Source organism: Desmodus rotundus, chromosome 5, assembly GCF_022682495.2.
Source record: "Desmodus rotundus isolate HL8 chromosome 5, HLdesRot8A.1, whole genome shotgun sequence".
Lineage (NCBI taxonomy): Eukaryota > Metazoa > Chordata > Mammalia > Chiroptera > Phyllostomidae > Desmodus > Desmodus rotundus.
In genome coordinates this window covers 154,745,528-154,762,500 of record NC_071391.1, presented here as the reverse complement: position 1 = coordinate 154,762,500, position 16,973 = coordinate 154,745,528, and the positions used below count along the sequence as shown (strand labels likewise).

Below are 16,973 nucleotides of genomic sequence, written 5' to 3'. Positions count from 1 at the left end.
CTATGTTATTGTAAATATATGGATAAAATATAGACAGTCCCTTTATTCCAAAAATAAAAAGAGAGGGAGAAATAGGTATTTTCAAACTTGTGGGGGAAAGTTGCAGGGAGAAACATAATGCTAAGCCCATTTTCCCAGTTATGGATGAAGTAATGTTTCCAAAGGAATTGGCTCAGGTCCAAATGTACAGATTTCACAACAAGGATGCAACAGAAAACTTTGAATCATTTCATAATTCAAATTTTAAAAAAGATGAAGAAAAATTAAAACTAAAACACCAGAACTGTTCAAACATGGAGTCTGAACTATAAGAAGGTCAGTAAAGATTATATTGTATTCATCCACACACTATTATTATCCCAGGATAAAATAAAATTTGATTTACAGTATTATAATAGATTCCAAATGGAAAATTTCTTTTCTCAGCATCACAGACCATACTCCCACAAGGACACAAAACAATGCACATAGAAGGCGAGAAATTTTCCACCAGGAGCAGAAAAAATCCTTAGGGAGAAAAATAATTTTAGCTATGTATGATGTGCTTAACTTCAAGTAGCATCTTAGTCACAGGCATTTCTAAAATATGAAAGACACATTTCAAGCTTCTTAGCCACCTCTTTCAATAAAGTATACATAATTTGGGAAATGCCAATATTAACTGGTATTGTTTGGTCAATGCCAATATATTTTTTGGGAGTAGAATTTATCCTGGAATAAAAATAGCCTAGTACAGACATTTCACTCAAGTAACTTTTAATCCTCTTCTTAAATTGAAAAGAGATCACAAAGATCAATACTAATTAAGAGGACATAAAACAAATTGGTCACTAATTTCATCCAAAAGTCACCAGTTGTTTGCTGATGACTTCGGTAGTTATCACATGGATTAAAATTTTACAGGCTAGGGGTAATTATTCATCCATGCCTTTGCTTTTTTTCCTTCCAAAAAAAGATGTCAATATTTTTTTTCTTTTAGCCAGTTCAACTTCACTGTTTGCACACTACTGAAACAAGACCTCTTCAATATCCACCGGTTTGCTGAAGATGTTAAAGCGTTTATCTGTGGCCAGCCTCTTGGTTACATCCCTGAGAAACAACCGCAACTCTCTTAAAGTATTTTCCTCCTGGTCCTCCATCCGAATTTTTTCTGATTCTGATAACTGACGAGGTGGAGAAGGTAGGGCAAGAGGAAGCACTTCCATAGCACAAAGACCTAAAGAAAATTGAAGAAAATGTTGAATCCAACACAACAGGGCCAGGGCCTCAATTACTTTGCTGGTTCTCTTAAAGTCTTCTTTTAAGAAAAGGAGAATTCCAAATATAGGTGAACCATGCAAATCCAGCAAGGAAAAATTTGAATGGAAACCAGAAGTATGTTAGGGAATAGCTTTACTTTATAAAATAACTCACAGTAGGATTTCTTTAAAGGGCAAATGATACGATTTTAGATAACTTTATTTTGAAATATTATTTACATATAACTTACATAAAATATTTCAAACCGAACATAAATATCTTCAGGTGAAGTACTGTACACTGATTTGCTCAAGTCACCTTGTTTAAAAACTGCTTCTCAAAATGGGGTTGACTTATATGCATGAAAGTGAAATAGGCAAGTAACACTTCTATGATCTTTCCTGTTCCCAAACAATTCTGATTTTAGTCTCCTATCCTCGAAGTCTTACTACAACATAGTATGGGTACTACATGGCACCTGCTGAGAGCGGAAAAAAAAGGAAAAAGTAGAAACTAAAAAAAAACTTCCAATGACACTGAGAAGATGGAAAACTGAGTCTAAGGTATTATATATAAAATGTGTGGTATTCACTATCTACCCCCACAAAAAAAAAACAAAAAATCTTAAAAGATTAAGTATTAACTTTTTAAATCACTGTTCTCTTATTCCTTAAAAAATTTTTCTGGTATCACACTGAAGCTCAGGATTAAAATTCTAAGGATTCTTGCTGATTTCAAATAGCCTCTATAATAAAAAATGTAACTCAAAAAGAGAAGAATTACATTAATCCTTAACACAGAAAATCCAGGTCTATAAAACTAAAATATATCTAGAAGTATGCAAGATACCTTATTAAAATGAACCATTTTCACAATGAAATCTTTTAATTACTGTTACTTAGAAACATAGAAGGCAGCAACCAATAATCATAAGGTGTAAGTTCCATACTGAATTTCCCAAGGTTTCTGGGGGGGTTGGGGGGAAGCCCCACAACTATAGGCATTTGATGGGTATTCATTTTTAAACACTGAGAAAATGTGGAAAGAAGCCACCAAAGGACCAAAAAATTATGAACGTGTTGGACAACATAACCAGTGAAAAACAAAGAAGTACAACGAATATGGAAAAGCAAACACTTGGCATGGATAGGAAATGTGCTCAACATCCTCCAAGAACAGCTACAAGAAACAAAGAACAAGGGGAAAGAGGCTTGAATTCTTTTATTAAACAGGATTACTATTTTCTAGAAGAAGCTAAAATATTAAATGAAATATTAAGGGGATCTTATCTTTTACTCATCTTAAGATGAGAAGAAACTCTTTTGAATGACTTAGAATACAGTCCTTACTTAAGGCAGGGGATCAAAATCAGACATTTTGAAGCCTCTCTTAATGCTATGAGCCCAAATCTAAGAAAACACTAATGCTTAAAACAAAGCCACGATAGATTTCCAAGTGCCTAGGTAGAATAAGATATCTAATATAAGTGATCAATAAATATTTGAAATATTAATCAATAAATAAAATAAACCAGAAAAGGTAAATACTCTCATCAGCTCTTGGCTCAGCAAACCTACCCTAGCCTACAAAGTAATCAGCACAACACCTGGTGTGACTTTTTGAATCTCAGAATGTGAAATCTACCAAGCGAATCTGAACTGAAGTGATAAGGAGACTATTTCACTAACAGGCCCCTGTAAGTAAAGCTTTAACAATGAGGCTGTACTTCCCAGTCTCCTCAAGTCAGGTGAACACAATGGCCACTTCCACATGAGCCCATTTAAAGATAAACAGAACCCGGAAAAATTGTCTTTACTTTCACAAAGAAATGGTTTCTTTAAAAAAAAAATGACTCCAAGATCGGGCATTTCTTAAATCCAACTCCTACCCCCTTTTTCATAAAGGCTTTAGAAACTTTACCAGTGTGTTTCCTTCGTGGTGGAGCCATTGATGCCTGATTAAGAATCAATTCTTGGAAAAATTTTCTTCTGTCTTCTTCTATAGGCCTTTGAATATACAAGACCTCCTCATACTGTATTCTGAAGATGCATTTAACCTACAAACACATACACAAAGACAGCAAATATAGAGAGAATTTAAAACTTACATATTAAACCAAGTTACAATTTCTTCCATAACCAGTACTATTTTCAATCTTCATTTAAGATTCACGTGGTGGTAGTGTCAACCTAGTCCTAGGCTATGGTGTTGAAAGGTTCAACCTTATGGACTAAACAAGAATGGAAGAGTGATTCAGTTGCCCAAGTTATTAATAAATTATACTATAGCTGCAAGAGTCAGAAGCTAATAGCAAAAAGAACAGTTGATTGTAATAGTCAGATGGCGACCGTCTCAAAGGGTTTTCTGCAGAAGAGCTAAAGAGGAATTACCCAGCACCTACGGTAGACAGGTGAAAGGATGCCAATCAACAACACTGCCTCCTCGTATGCTGTTTCTGGGTACTTCCTCCCATCTGACTTCCCTTCCTGGGCTCACTCCATACCAAGTCTTTTCCATTGCATCCTCTGGAAGCCTGATATCACTACAGATAAATTATACCTTCGGTCTCATCACAGAATGCTCCACAATGATACAACCTTCCATGCAAAACTCACAAGCCAATTTAAGTGTGTTCCTTCCAGCTGGTGATTACCTATATCTTTCCTTTGTTCATCTGCTCTACAAAGATTTTAACCCCAGGTGTCCCCTTTGCAAGCAAGGTATGCTTTTATATCCTCTTCACATCAGCCACATTTGTCTGCATACTTAATTTATGCTTTTATAGGTCTGTTTTCCACTTCTAGACATGAAACTCCCTGAGGAGAGACCATTTCTCATACATCTGTTTCCTATGCCTTACCACAGTACCTGGTACATAGTAATGAACAAGCATATACTGACTGAGTAAAGCTTGTTATTCCATTCCCCAGCTCACATCTGACTGGAAATTGCAATTAAAAAGGGAAGAAATCTCTAATATGAAAAGTACCAACCATGACAGTATGGAAATAACGGATTAAAATTCAAGACATCAGAATTTAGCTCAAATGTGGCCACATATTGTGGTAAACTTTGGATAATCTATTCAATTTGTTATGTCTACCCACTTACTGAATTGAAGACTAAGAATTTCATAAATATTATATCAATCGATCTTTATAACAATGAGGTATGAAGGAGTCCCTCATTTTAAAGCTGAAACTTGGGCTTGGAGTGGTTTAAGTAATTAGTTTAAGGCCACAAAATTAATAAATAGAGAAGACTAAATTATATAATCTCTAAAGGCCTTTCCAAGCTCTAAAATTCTAAGATAGAGAAGAAACATTCAATGAAGAGTAAAAACTGGAATTCAAAATTTGGATGGAAATTATTTACCACAACCCAAAACCAAATCCTTTAATAAGAATTTATAAAATTTTACCATGTATCCTTCCAATATTTTTTTTGTAGACTACCTTCATGTACAATTCCCTCCAACCCTTTGATCTGTGCTTTGCTGGCCCTTCTTCAAAAGTTCTGGTGAGCAAATGGGTGTTACCACTGAACACCCATTATGCGCCACTTATAAGGCTAGACACTACAGTTAAAAACTTGAAGAAAATATGCGTATTTCCTGCTGTCAAGATCTTAAGAATCTCATAAGAAACCACTATGATACCACAGAGGAAGAGACTAGAGGAGACAAGTAGAGAAACATAGAGGAGGCCCTGCAATAGTGAAGCAGCATTAGACAAGATATAGCCAAAATAGTCAATATTAACCATGTCTTGAAAAAATAAACAGAACACAATACCTTAGAAGTACCTGGATTTTGTTCAAAGGTAGCAGAACATTTATTTTCAGTTTTAAATTATCTTCCTTCACAACATTTTTCAAAGTTGTGTAAAACTTTGTAAATATGAAGCATACCAAGAGTAAGGCTACAATAATCCCATGATATGCCTGCCAGGTTATTATTATAAACATCTCAGATACCATCATTTTAAAAGTAGGCTAAATTATTTTTACTTCAATTTACTCCTAACCTATTTTGTGACATTCTCAGCCTCAAACTTCATGCCGCAAGAAGACAAACCTTGTATAATTCCCTGAAAAAAAAAACCCCACGACGCTGTCTTTCACAGTGGATCACATTGGTCTTTGCATACATGCTCTTCACTCTTTCGTAAACCTTTTTTTAACTCTCCGCTAAAGTCAATGCTTTCTGGATGATGCTTTCTCTGACTTTCCTGGATATACTCAAGCATACCTTCTAATATCTCTCATGAAACATTTTTCAAGCTCAATGATTTTTAGGAGATGAATTCAGTTGTGCAACCATCATAAGTCAGTTTTAGAACACTTCCATCACCTCCAAAAAAAACTTCCCTTGTGCCCATTTGCAGTTAATCCCCACTCACACTCAAGACTCCCAGCCTGACAACCAGTGATCTGCTTTCTGTCTTTAGAGATTTGCTTCTTCTAGAAATTGCATACCATACAACTGGTAGTCTTTTATGTCCAGCTTCTCTCACTCAGCATAATATACTGTGGTTCATCCACCCTGTAGACTCTATCAGTAGTTTATTAATTTATTGCTGAATAGTATTTCACCATATGTATTTACAACATTTTGTTTCGTCATCCACCAATTACTTGGGTTGGTAAATACTTGGGTTGTTTCCACTATTAGAATAGTACTAGTAGGAACATTTGCATAATACTCTTTGCGTGCACATATGTTTGTTTCTCTTGTGTAGTTACCTAGGAGTGGAAATGCTGAGTAATGCAGTAAATCTTGTCTAACATTTTAAGAATCGCCAAATTTTCCAGAACAGCAACATTTTACAATTCCACCAGCAATATACAAAGACTTCAATTTCTCTACATCCTTGCCAGCATGTGGTATTATCTATAGTTTTTATTATAACTATTCTAGTGGTTGTACTATTCTAGTGGTATCTTATTCCTAAATAACTAATGATAGTGAAAATTCTTTTCCATGCTTATTAGCCCTAGAGTACATATACTCTGGTGAAATGTCTATTCAGATCTTTAGCCCATTTTTAAATTTGCAGTCTTCCTTTTTAAATTAATTGTGGTAAAACAGAACATAAAAGTTGCTGTTTTAACCAATTTTAATTGTCCAGCATGTGGCATTAAGTAGATTCACACTTTGTGCAACCATCACTACCATCCAGCTCCAGAACATTTTCATGTTCCCAGACTGAAGCTCTGTGCCCACTGACCACCAACTCTCCACAGTCTCCCCTTCCCCAGCCCCTAGCAACCACCCTCCTACCTTCTATTTCTATGATTCTGGCTACTCAGGAACCTCCTTAAAGAAGAATCATATAATATTTGTCCTTCTGTGATTGGCTTAATTCACCTACCATAATGTATTCAAGGTTTATGCAAGTAGCATGTGTCAAAATTTCCTTCCTTTTAAAAGCTAAATAATGTTATTCTGTAAGTATATGCCATATTTTGTTTAGCCCTTCATCTGTCAATGAACACTTCTGTTGTTTCTGCCTTTTGTCTATTTGAAGAATACTGCTATGAATGTGGCTGTACCAATATCTGTTCGAATCCTTGCTTTCAATTCTTTTGGGTATATACCCAAAGTGGAATTGTTGGATCATATGATAATTTTATTTAATTTTTTTAAATCACCATACCATTTATTTCCACAGTCTGCACAATTTTACATTCCCACTAGCAATGCACAAGGATTCCAATTTCCTTACATCCTGTCCAACAAGTTATTGCCTGTTTTTATGATAATAGCCATCCTAATGGGTATAAAGTGATATCTCATTTTGCTTTTGATTTGCAATTCCCTATTTGAAAACATTCCCTCCAATATGTGCATATTTATTTAAATACACTATTCTACTAATATCATTTGTATTATAAAACATATGCACATGAAATATTTGAAAAATAAAATGAATATACCAATGCATTGTCCTGAGTACAAATTTACTTTGGGGACTACTGGATTAGGAGAAAGATGTATACAAAGAATCATTTACAAGAAAATGTTAAAGGGGCTCTAAGAGTTGAGACTGTTACTTTGTCTCACACAGAGAAAGCAATTTTATATTCCTAATAACATGTTAGTCCAATGGTAACTAATCCCTTTTTGGTCTCAGTTTGTGACCTCCACAAAGCAAGTCATTCTAATGGCTGAATTTAAATTAAAGCTTGAAGCCAGAGGAGGATTTCCTAAGAACAATTAGTATAAAACATGTCATGAGCAGTCTAAAAGAATTCCCATAATCTTCACCCCACAAATGTGAACATCAATGATAGCTACTTGGTTAATAAGGGCAAAGAATACAAAAGAAAAAGAGGAAAAAAAAAGAGCTGACATTTCAAGTTTTAATGCCAAAAATGTCTAATATTTTAGCTACTAATTAAGGATATTGGTGAACAAATAATAAAAATTAAAATTATGACAATACAGCAACACTGAAAATGTGCATGAGGTAATGTGAACTCTAAAAAATTAAACCAACAATAGAATCACATATGCAACTAGACAACAGGAGTAGGCAAAATTAAAATTGCTATATCAAGAAAATGGGCTCATAAGACTTTTATTTACAAATTTTTCAAATAATGTAAGGGAAATTTCAGGTAACTACATATTCCTAACCAGAACCCTTAATTATTCCAAATATTCTTTGTCTCTTATAAACTGATAATAAAACTAATTGACAGTGAGGATCTAAATGTAAAAAGTAACTCCTAAGTTATTTTCAGGTTGTCCATTCTTCTAAACCAATTTCAAGTACATTCTTACTTTACAATACTAACAAAATACCAATTATTTTATAGCTCTGTGGTCTCCAAAATAGATTCACATATACTATCTCTCACCAACAAGCCTGTTATTTTCCACATTTCACAGATGAGGAAACTGAAGCTATTCTAGGTTCAAACTTATCCAAGATCAAAAGACTAGTATGTCAACACCTTGGTTTTTCTCTTACTACACATAGCATTCTACTAAACTTTACTGCCCCCTGTGATAAAAAACATTTTGATTAATGGTCTTCCAATTTTAGATTCTGAATAACCAAAAATGAATTGCAACATTTAATATACTTTCTTATAAGAGCAGTAAGTTGTACAAATCCATTTTAATAAGATTACTAAAAAGCACTGAAACAGAATTTAAGAACTTGGTAAACAAATACCTTAATCATAAAATTCTACATAATCAAGATTTATATTATAGCATTTAAAATATGCAAACTTTTTTTTAAAGATTTTCTTTACAGAAAAGGGAAGGGAGGGAGAGAGGGAAATAAACATCGATTGGTTACTTCTCACACAACCAGGGACCTGGCCTGCAACTCAGGCAGGTGCCCTGACCTGGAAATCTAACGGGTGACCTTACAGTTTGCAGGATGATGCCCAACTCACTGAGCCACAACAGTCAGGGCAACATGCAAATCTTTTATAGGAACTGTATTATCTGGGCAAAATATTTCTCAAGGAGAATATTTCAAAATCTACTAATTTCAAAGTGTTAAAATAATTTTTTAAAAATCAATTTCACTCACATGAGTTGATCAAATTGTTTCTAAAACAACTGTGATTTTACCTTTGATGTTAATAGATTAAATAGGAGTTGAATTCGAACTCAAAAGCTAAATATCAGAGTTGAAAAATATACACCATAATAACAACATTCAACTTAGCATGACGATGCCAGTGAAGAAGCTAAAAGGTCAAATCTGACCAAATGTGCCAACAGATAAGGATGAGAAAGATAATGATGATGGAACTCATGATGATACAGCTAAAATCTTCTTAGTAGCTGCTATATATACACATACTGAGTTCTGGTCTAAGCATGAATTATCTCAATCTCCACAACAACGGTGAGGCATATATCACTGTTATACCAAAAAAGAAACAAACTTGCTTAAGTCACATGGCTAATAAGTGGTACAATTAAGGCATGAATCATGACAGTACTGATTTCATGGTAATTAAAATGTGTCAAATTTAAAATTTACTATTTTAAAACAATATAATAAACATTCTATCAGTTCTTACCTCTTCAGGCAGTTCACTGTACATGGTTTCGGAGGTAGACAATAGGAATATAGGTGAAAATGATGGTATATCTTGTAGCAAAGTTAGAAAAGTTGCTCTCACAGTCTCACTGACAGCTTCCCACCAATCACCAATGTGAGGCATGTAAACAATACTAGGTACTGTTCTTCGAGCTTCACGAAAAATCTAAGAAGAGAATTGGAATTAAAAATTCAAATTGGTATTATTCTAAAGTCTACCTGGTAAGCCCCAAATACATGAAATGGGTCAGGCCTGTTATGGTAATTATTTTCAGCCTAAATATTTAAGTTGTGCAAGATATGATGCACAAGCCTTACATATAGCTCCTATCTACCCTTTACCTACCTAAAGTATATTTTGCTCTTTTATTATTCCTATTCAGTATATATTACTAGGATAAAGGCATCAAATTGCTCCACTTGTCTACCATGTAAAGATAAAGCAAAATACCAGTATAAAATATTCTGCAAATGAAGAGACAAGTATGCACTTGTATGTCACCTCTGTCAGAGTGATATCAGGAAGCACAAAGAAAAGGAAGACATAGTTTACATGTTTGTGCCCATTGCCTAAAATCACTAAACATATGAAATAGACATTTTAAACAAAATGTACCACCCTAGACTTAAAATTAATGAACTACCTGCTGAACCACTGCTTTACCTCCCACTACCTTAACTCAATCTTCAATTCAAAACTGTCACAAAATACCCTTACATCTCTAAAGAGCAATAAATATATTAGCAAAAGGCTCTGAGACACCCCACTGTCAGAAAATACAAAATAAAATTTCCTCAGGTGTTCGGTAAAAAGAATCCTAACCATAGCTTCGGCCACACTCTGCCAACACACACCAATAAGGAACAGGTTGGCTATCAGTAAGCTACCAAACAGAACTATTGCCCTTTACATACATGTCAATAATAGCTCAATAGCGCATCAATAAATTCTCACAGGATAACATGACATCTCTTTAAGACTTTTAACAAGTGTAGAAATAAGTGTAAAAATCTATCTTCCTTCAATTTAATTTGAGAATTCTATTTCTAAAATTCTCTATTTTTCCTTATTTTAAAACACGTTTCAATTACCCTGTATAATGTGCAAGACAAGAAATAAGAATTTAATATTTGAAATGATTAGGATTAATAGAAACATTTCTAAGAATTAAAAGGATTATTTTTCTTTATGAGGAAGCCTACTAGTTGCATGAATTTTTCAAATATTACATTTTATACAGCTTTAAATCTGTGTAAAATAAAATATATTGCCAATTTAATAATGAACCAGATGGAAGATGCTCAATTAAAATGTTTCCCCCAAATTGGAAATGTAGATGTTATGATCACTCACATCAAAAGTAATATTTGCTCCTTCCCTTCCTTTAACATTTGCATATCCACCAATCCAGAACAGTTGTACAGTACAACTCCTTCAGGACTCAAATTTTGACCTTTTCTGCAAACACGCACCCTCTTATCCTGGATCTTGAAAATCCAAGGATTATTGTTTTCCAAAGTTCTTGTAGAAGATTCATAAGAGAAAAACAAGCATAAATATCGGCAAAACGAAGGAACCACACAGCAGCACAAAGGCAAGTGAGGCATTTGATTAAAAAATATATATACTCCATGCCACCCAAGTCAGGCATGGTATGTGGAAGACAGTGACTGACACCTTCTGTCGCTTTCCAACTCCCACTCTGTGCTGGTAAAACTAGGGAGAGTCAGCAGAGAGAGAAAGGTGGTTATAGGAAAAGAATAACGAGCTATACAGCTTACTAGAAACCTCACAAAACTAACCACCTAATTTAGTCATGCAAGTTACCACGTGCACAGGAAGAGATAAGAAACCCATGCCTTTTTAAAAAACGAAATTTTGCCTTTCATTCTAGTACTTGTAGGTTAAGTATTCTCAAAATATGTGTTGAGGACATCTAGCTGCTAACCAATATCAGAGTTTGAGCAAAGCAACACAAGGGTAAGTGATAATAAAAACTTTACAGAGCCAGAGAAGTTAAATAATGCTGTACTGTAGGTGATTTAAACTCCTTTGCAAGACTGATCTAGATATATATATATATAAGCATCACCAACTCTAAAAGAGGGTTTTTCAGTTTTTCTCCTTAGCCTTTAGAGGAAAAATATCCTTAATTTCTAGAAAAATTTAAAAGCAGTACTAAAACAAGTTTTCTTTTAAATTCCTTACTCTATGGTATCTCAGAGTATTAAAATAAACTTCCATATTCTCTGTAAATATATGGTCAACCTGTTCTAATTCTCCAGTTTTCATAATGAAAATTCAAAAATCCAAGTCCAAGAACAGTATTTAAAAATTCAGAAAAAAGTTTAAGCCTATTGTGATTTTTCTCTAATGTAAAAACAACTCTTCAGCAGTTTGCTGGTAACTTTTAAAGTTGTGGAATAAGATACACTCTGTGAAATCAATTAACCAGATAATTCCAAGTAGAAAAATAAAGCCTAGTTTTAGTGAAGCGGCAACTGTCTTGGGAACAAGTGATGCCATTTGATAACTAGAAAAATACTCACCTACAGGCTGTCTTGGATTGGTGGATGTGCAAGGTGTAGTAGAAAACAGAAAAACTGTTATAGAGAAAAAAAGACAGTAGGCCAAATTACTGAACCAACCGTTTCAAAACACCTCTGACATGACCAGCACTCTTGCACAAATGAAATGAACAAACATCAGTGTATGGGAACTCTTCATTTTGATTATTTAAACAATATACTCTGTTTCCTTCTGGCCTCTTCTTGCCCCATGTATCATGGTTCCTTATATAACATATTTCTGTTTCTTTATTTCTTTGAAAATATCACAAAATACTCCCTCTGAATATTGAAGATTGAAAGGCAAAAATCAGGCCACTGATGTTAGAAGTACCCATGTAAGGAAACACTAAAAACATAAACTGCACCTATATTTACAAGATTCTTTATCATCTCAAAAGCTGAACTTTCTCAAGTCATTTCTTTACCTGCCAAATTAAAATGTTCAGGGCATAAAAATTTTACTATATTTTAAAAATTAAGAATATACAGGGCATGTCATTTTCTTCAAAACCTGAAGACTAGAACAATCAAATAGATGTGAATGAAGCAGAAAGCTCCAGGCCAGTATAGCTCTCACTTTCCTAAAAGGGACTATATGAGAAAGAGGAAAACAACTTTTTGTCATTAATAAACTTCCACAATTTGTCTTGATAACATTACAGTATTATGAATGTGCTAAATTTATAAAATCTAAGTAAAAGAAAAGTCTTGGAGGCTAAAATATTCTTAATTTTTATAAAATTTTAAAGGAACTATTATAATAAATTTAACTCCTTATACCATGTTATCACAAAATATTACAAGAAATACCTATATTGCTGCTATCTTTATTCCATATATATATCATTTTACTCCATTTATATTCCATTTACCTAAGGTTTATAAAGCGAGCATCTCTGTGAAAAGAAGGCACTGTCTGGGATATGAAGATTCAGGAATGAAGAAATAAAGTGCCCAGTTTCTTTACCAGCATATAAAATCAGCCTGTTAGAAAACACAACTACACTAGGACTTCTGAAGAATGGTTGTAATACAAATCAACTTGTTATGAAATTAAATCACCCAATTTTCTTTTCTGATATTTTCATTACCTAAGAACTTCAAGAATTTTCATAAATGTGGTACACTCTGGACCAGGATGATTTAATTTGTTTACAACTCAAAAAAAAAAAAACGGTTACCATGGTAAAACACAGAACGCCATGCCCACAAACACTAGATTACACAAGGTACACACAGACTGCTAGGCGGCATCTGGAGACCCTTATGCACAAACACAAGAGAGTCCAAAGTAAACACATAGGTAAGTCTATTAGTTCCTTAATGCTACTTAATCAAAAAGGATTTCCTCTGAACATTTCCAGGTACATTTTCCTTCTGAGAAAAAAAAAATACTAAAAATTTCACCAAAAAAATACCTTATTAACCATTTAAAATTATTCATAACATCATACAGGACCCAAATTCCAAAGCTTTGACAGGCCATATATAAATTTATCAATTCACTCATACTTCTGTATTAATGAAAAAGATAAAATGTAGCACACTCATCAATCACTTTTTGCCTAAGTCAACAACAGAAACAACAGAAAAAAATGCTTTCGAAGATGTCAGAAAAGGGGAATCATAGTTGCTGTCATTATTGTTTTTAAGAGTGTTAATACAGATAAGTCTTTTACTACAGATACTAACATCTCCAGCCTTATGTTGGGCTCACTTACCACTGTGACCTTAATGAGAAAACTATAATCTTCCAGCCTACACTGGGGTTTTCCATTCTCCTTCCAGAGTTTTTGGAGGGCTAGAAATGCTCAGTAACATGTACATACACACACACAACCACTTTATGAACTCTGGCAATTGTTTCAGTAATAAATGTCAAACTAGTGTCCAGTGATCAGCAAAAGTACTACACTTCAAAGTGGGTGGGATCTATTGAAGACCGAGAATGGTAACACCTGGGATATTTAAAGTACAGATTCCTAGGGCTCACCCCAAATTTAATGAATCAGAATCTATGGGTGTGGAGCCAGGGAATCAGAAATATTAATAAGCACCCCCAGAAAATTCTCATGCTCACTAAATCTTAAGAAACAATGAGAAAATCCTACAGCAGACACTAACTCCTCTACCATTTTTTACCCAATCAATAAAATTAATCAATAGCTGAGGCAGTCGGAAGGAGAAGGAACTTTTGTCATAAATATGCTTGTGTGTAGATATATTTTAAATAATAGAAAGAGAAGTAAACATGATTCCTATAGTATAAAGAAATATCAAATAGTGTCCTTCCCCCATCTTATCTCACATATAAATATGGCCCTTTAAAGGTGATATAGGACTTCTTCCCTTTAAGATAGCCTTTCATGTTCATGTTATGGAATTTAGTAACCAATTTTAATTTACATCAAGTATCTTAGAGACTAGAAAAAGAGAAGAGCACAGGATAATAATTTGCCACAGACTGAATCCTCATGTTCCACATCTATTTTGAGATAACCTTGCCTATAGGAGGATTAGCTCCCAAGAGAAGTAAGGCAAATGGGAAGAAAAGAAAGAAAAAAAATAGAAGTAGAGAAGGGTTTTTAATCTTCCCAGCATTGCAGCACCTGACTCATGTACTTTCTTCCCTAGGACTCTTATACCTACTTATACCCAGGCATGCCCAGGTCTACAAATTAAGAATAAGTTCCTCAGTTTCATTATATAATAGTCTCTTTCTGAAGTTTTTTGAGAGAGACAGTATTATGTTCATGAATTTTAAATAATTTTAAATATCTACTTAAGATACAAATAGCCCTGGCCAAGTAGCTCAGTTGGTTAGCATGCTGTCCCAATACATGAAGGTTCAATCCTTGGTCAGGGCACATACAAGAATCAATCAATAAATGGATAAATAAGTGGAACAACCAATCAACGTTTCTCTCTCTCTCACTCAAATCAATACATCAAAAAAAAAAAAAAGATTCAAATAGAGATTAACCAGGACAGTTCAACTGATCTCTGGCCAGTGTTCAGAGAAGTCGGAGCTTCAGTTACCATGACTACAAAATCCAGACTCAGTTCCTCCGAAGACTGGACATCCAGGTGGTGGTCACTAAAGAAGAAGCTCTAAGCTCTACTTCTAACCCAGATGCTTACAGGTTAAAGCAGAGATGATGAGACATCTTGATGTATTAGATTCAGTGTAACACAACCAAAACAATAAATGGTGGGGGTTTGTTGTTTTCCACTACCAAGTGACACCTCTCGCCACCCTCTCCACCCATGTGACCAAAACAAGTAGTAAAAGCCAAGAAATGTGGAAGAGATCAAGGAGTATGCAGTTAGAATGCAAGTTTAGCCCCATGAGCCAACTAGGAATCAGGAAAAAAATTCTAGGATCCCAGTAACATCAACATACACTTTGCTACAATGCCTCCTAAGTATTTCCTTACCTAACTAAGCCAGTAATGTGTGAATATGTGCACATATTAGCCATAAGGAACAAGGATAGACAGAATAGCTTCTCACTTTGAAAGTGTTCCTCTTTCAACATGATTCTATCTCTATTTGCTTGGTACTATCAAATATACTTGTAACAAGAAAAAAACTATTCCAAACAGTACAGCAGAGTATGAACTAAAATGACAAAGTTTATCTGTTTCCCCAATCCTCCAAATCCCTTCCCCTTCCCCCAAGCCAAAGCAATGATTATTAACAGGTTTTTGGGGGGACATTCTTAGATAAAATTTCCACTTATATAAAAGCATGAATATAAAATGTTTAAGTTTTTTTAACACAAAGAAGATTGTACTTAGATAGACTGATTTAGAACTTGCTTTTTTCCTAAATGGCATGCTCCAATTTTGTCAGTTTTAATATTAGATAGTTACTATTTCTTATTACTGACATAAACCTTTTTTTTATGTTTAGGAAAACTGTCCTTGACATGTGCGTTACAAATACACTTTTTACCAGATTATGACTATTAATTTTATTTAAAGAATGTTTTTTGCCATGTGTAATTTAAAATTGCATAAAGTAAAATTTGATCCTATCTTAATGTTTTCTGGATTTTGTTCATTGCTTAGAAATTATTTTCTCATATCCAAGATAATAAATGTACTGACCTTGTGAATTCTCCTAACACTTTTAAATCTGTGCAATTTATACTTCCATTGCCAATCTAGATTTGTTTCTGGGCCACAGAAAAAGGCAGGAAACATACTTTGGTCTGGTTTTTTCTTTTTCCCTCATTGATCCAGCCAGTTTTCCAAGACCACTTACTAAATAATCCATCTACTCTATCTACTGATATGAAATGTCAACATCATCATCATCAGATACTACATTCTCATTTCTATACAGGCCTAAGTGAATTATCTCTTTCATTTTATTACTTTATCTATCCCTGCACAGGTACAAATTCTTTATTATTCTAGTTCTATTACATCTTTTAAATCCTGGCAAGGCTCCCTCACTACACTTTTTCCTCTTGAATTCGTCATGCAATGCTCATTGTTTATTATCTACAGGAAACACAATGTTCTTTTTTAACTTCTCTTAAATTTGGGAGGAATTATCATTGAGATTGCACTTAATTTATAAATTAAGTTAGAAAAGAACTCACAGCTTTCCAATTTTGATTCTAACCAGCTGTTAGTTGTGAGAGGAGCTAGTTGGGTACTGCATGCCAAGCTTATTGGATAAGCTTATTTTATTTTAAGATTTTATTTATTTTTAGAAAGAGAGGAAGGGAGGAAGGGAGGAAGAGAGGGAGAGAAACATCAATGTGTGGTTGCCTTTCATGCACCCGCTACTGGGGACCTGGCCCACTGCCCAGGCATGTGCCCTGACTGGGAATGGAACCAGTGACCCTTTGGTTCGCAGGCCAGCATTCAATCCACTGAGCCACACCAGCCAGGGCTGGATAAGCTTATTTTAAGAATCACAACCCCCACCCCACAAAAAAAAAACCTATCACAACTTAGGTGGTATCGTTATTTTCATTGTATAGATGACCAAATTAAGACTCTAAGAAGTTAACCAACTTGTCCAAGGCCATAACCAATCAGCAAAGTGGCTGATTTTTATCTATGCAATTTAAGG

At 34.3% G+C, this 16,973-nt stretch overlaps 1 protein-coding gene across 4 annotated transcripts in view; it reads right to left on the bottom strand.

Moving 5' to 3' along the window:
- The window catches only part of ATAD2B (ATPase family AAA domain containing 2B), a 125,933-nt gene that overhangs the window by 29,960 nt on the left and 79,000 nt on the right, over positions 1-16,973 (bottom strand). For 3 of the 4 annotated variants that reach the window (XR_008426992.1, XM_053925558.2, XM_053925559.1), the window contains exons 19-21: positions 9,292-9,477; positions 3,160-3,295; positions 1,020-1,216 (exon numbers count right to left, since the gene is read on the bottom strand). Coding sequence is in view for 3 of the 4 variants with exons in the window: in XM_053925558.2 (XP_053781533.1) it covers positions 1,020-1,216; positions 3,160-3,295; positions 9,292-9,477 (519 nt within the window). In the remaining variant the exon portion in view is untranslated. The remainder of the gene's footprint in view (positions 1-1,019; positions 1,217-3,159; positions 3,296-9,291; positions 9,478-16,973) is intronic. The other variant, XM_053925560.1, reaches the window with a different exon arrangement.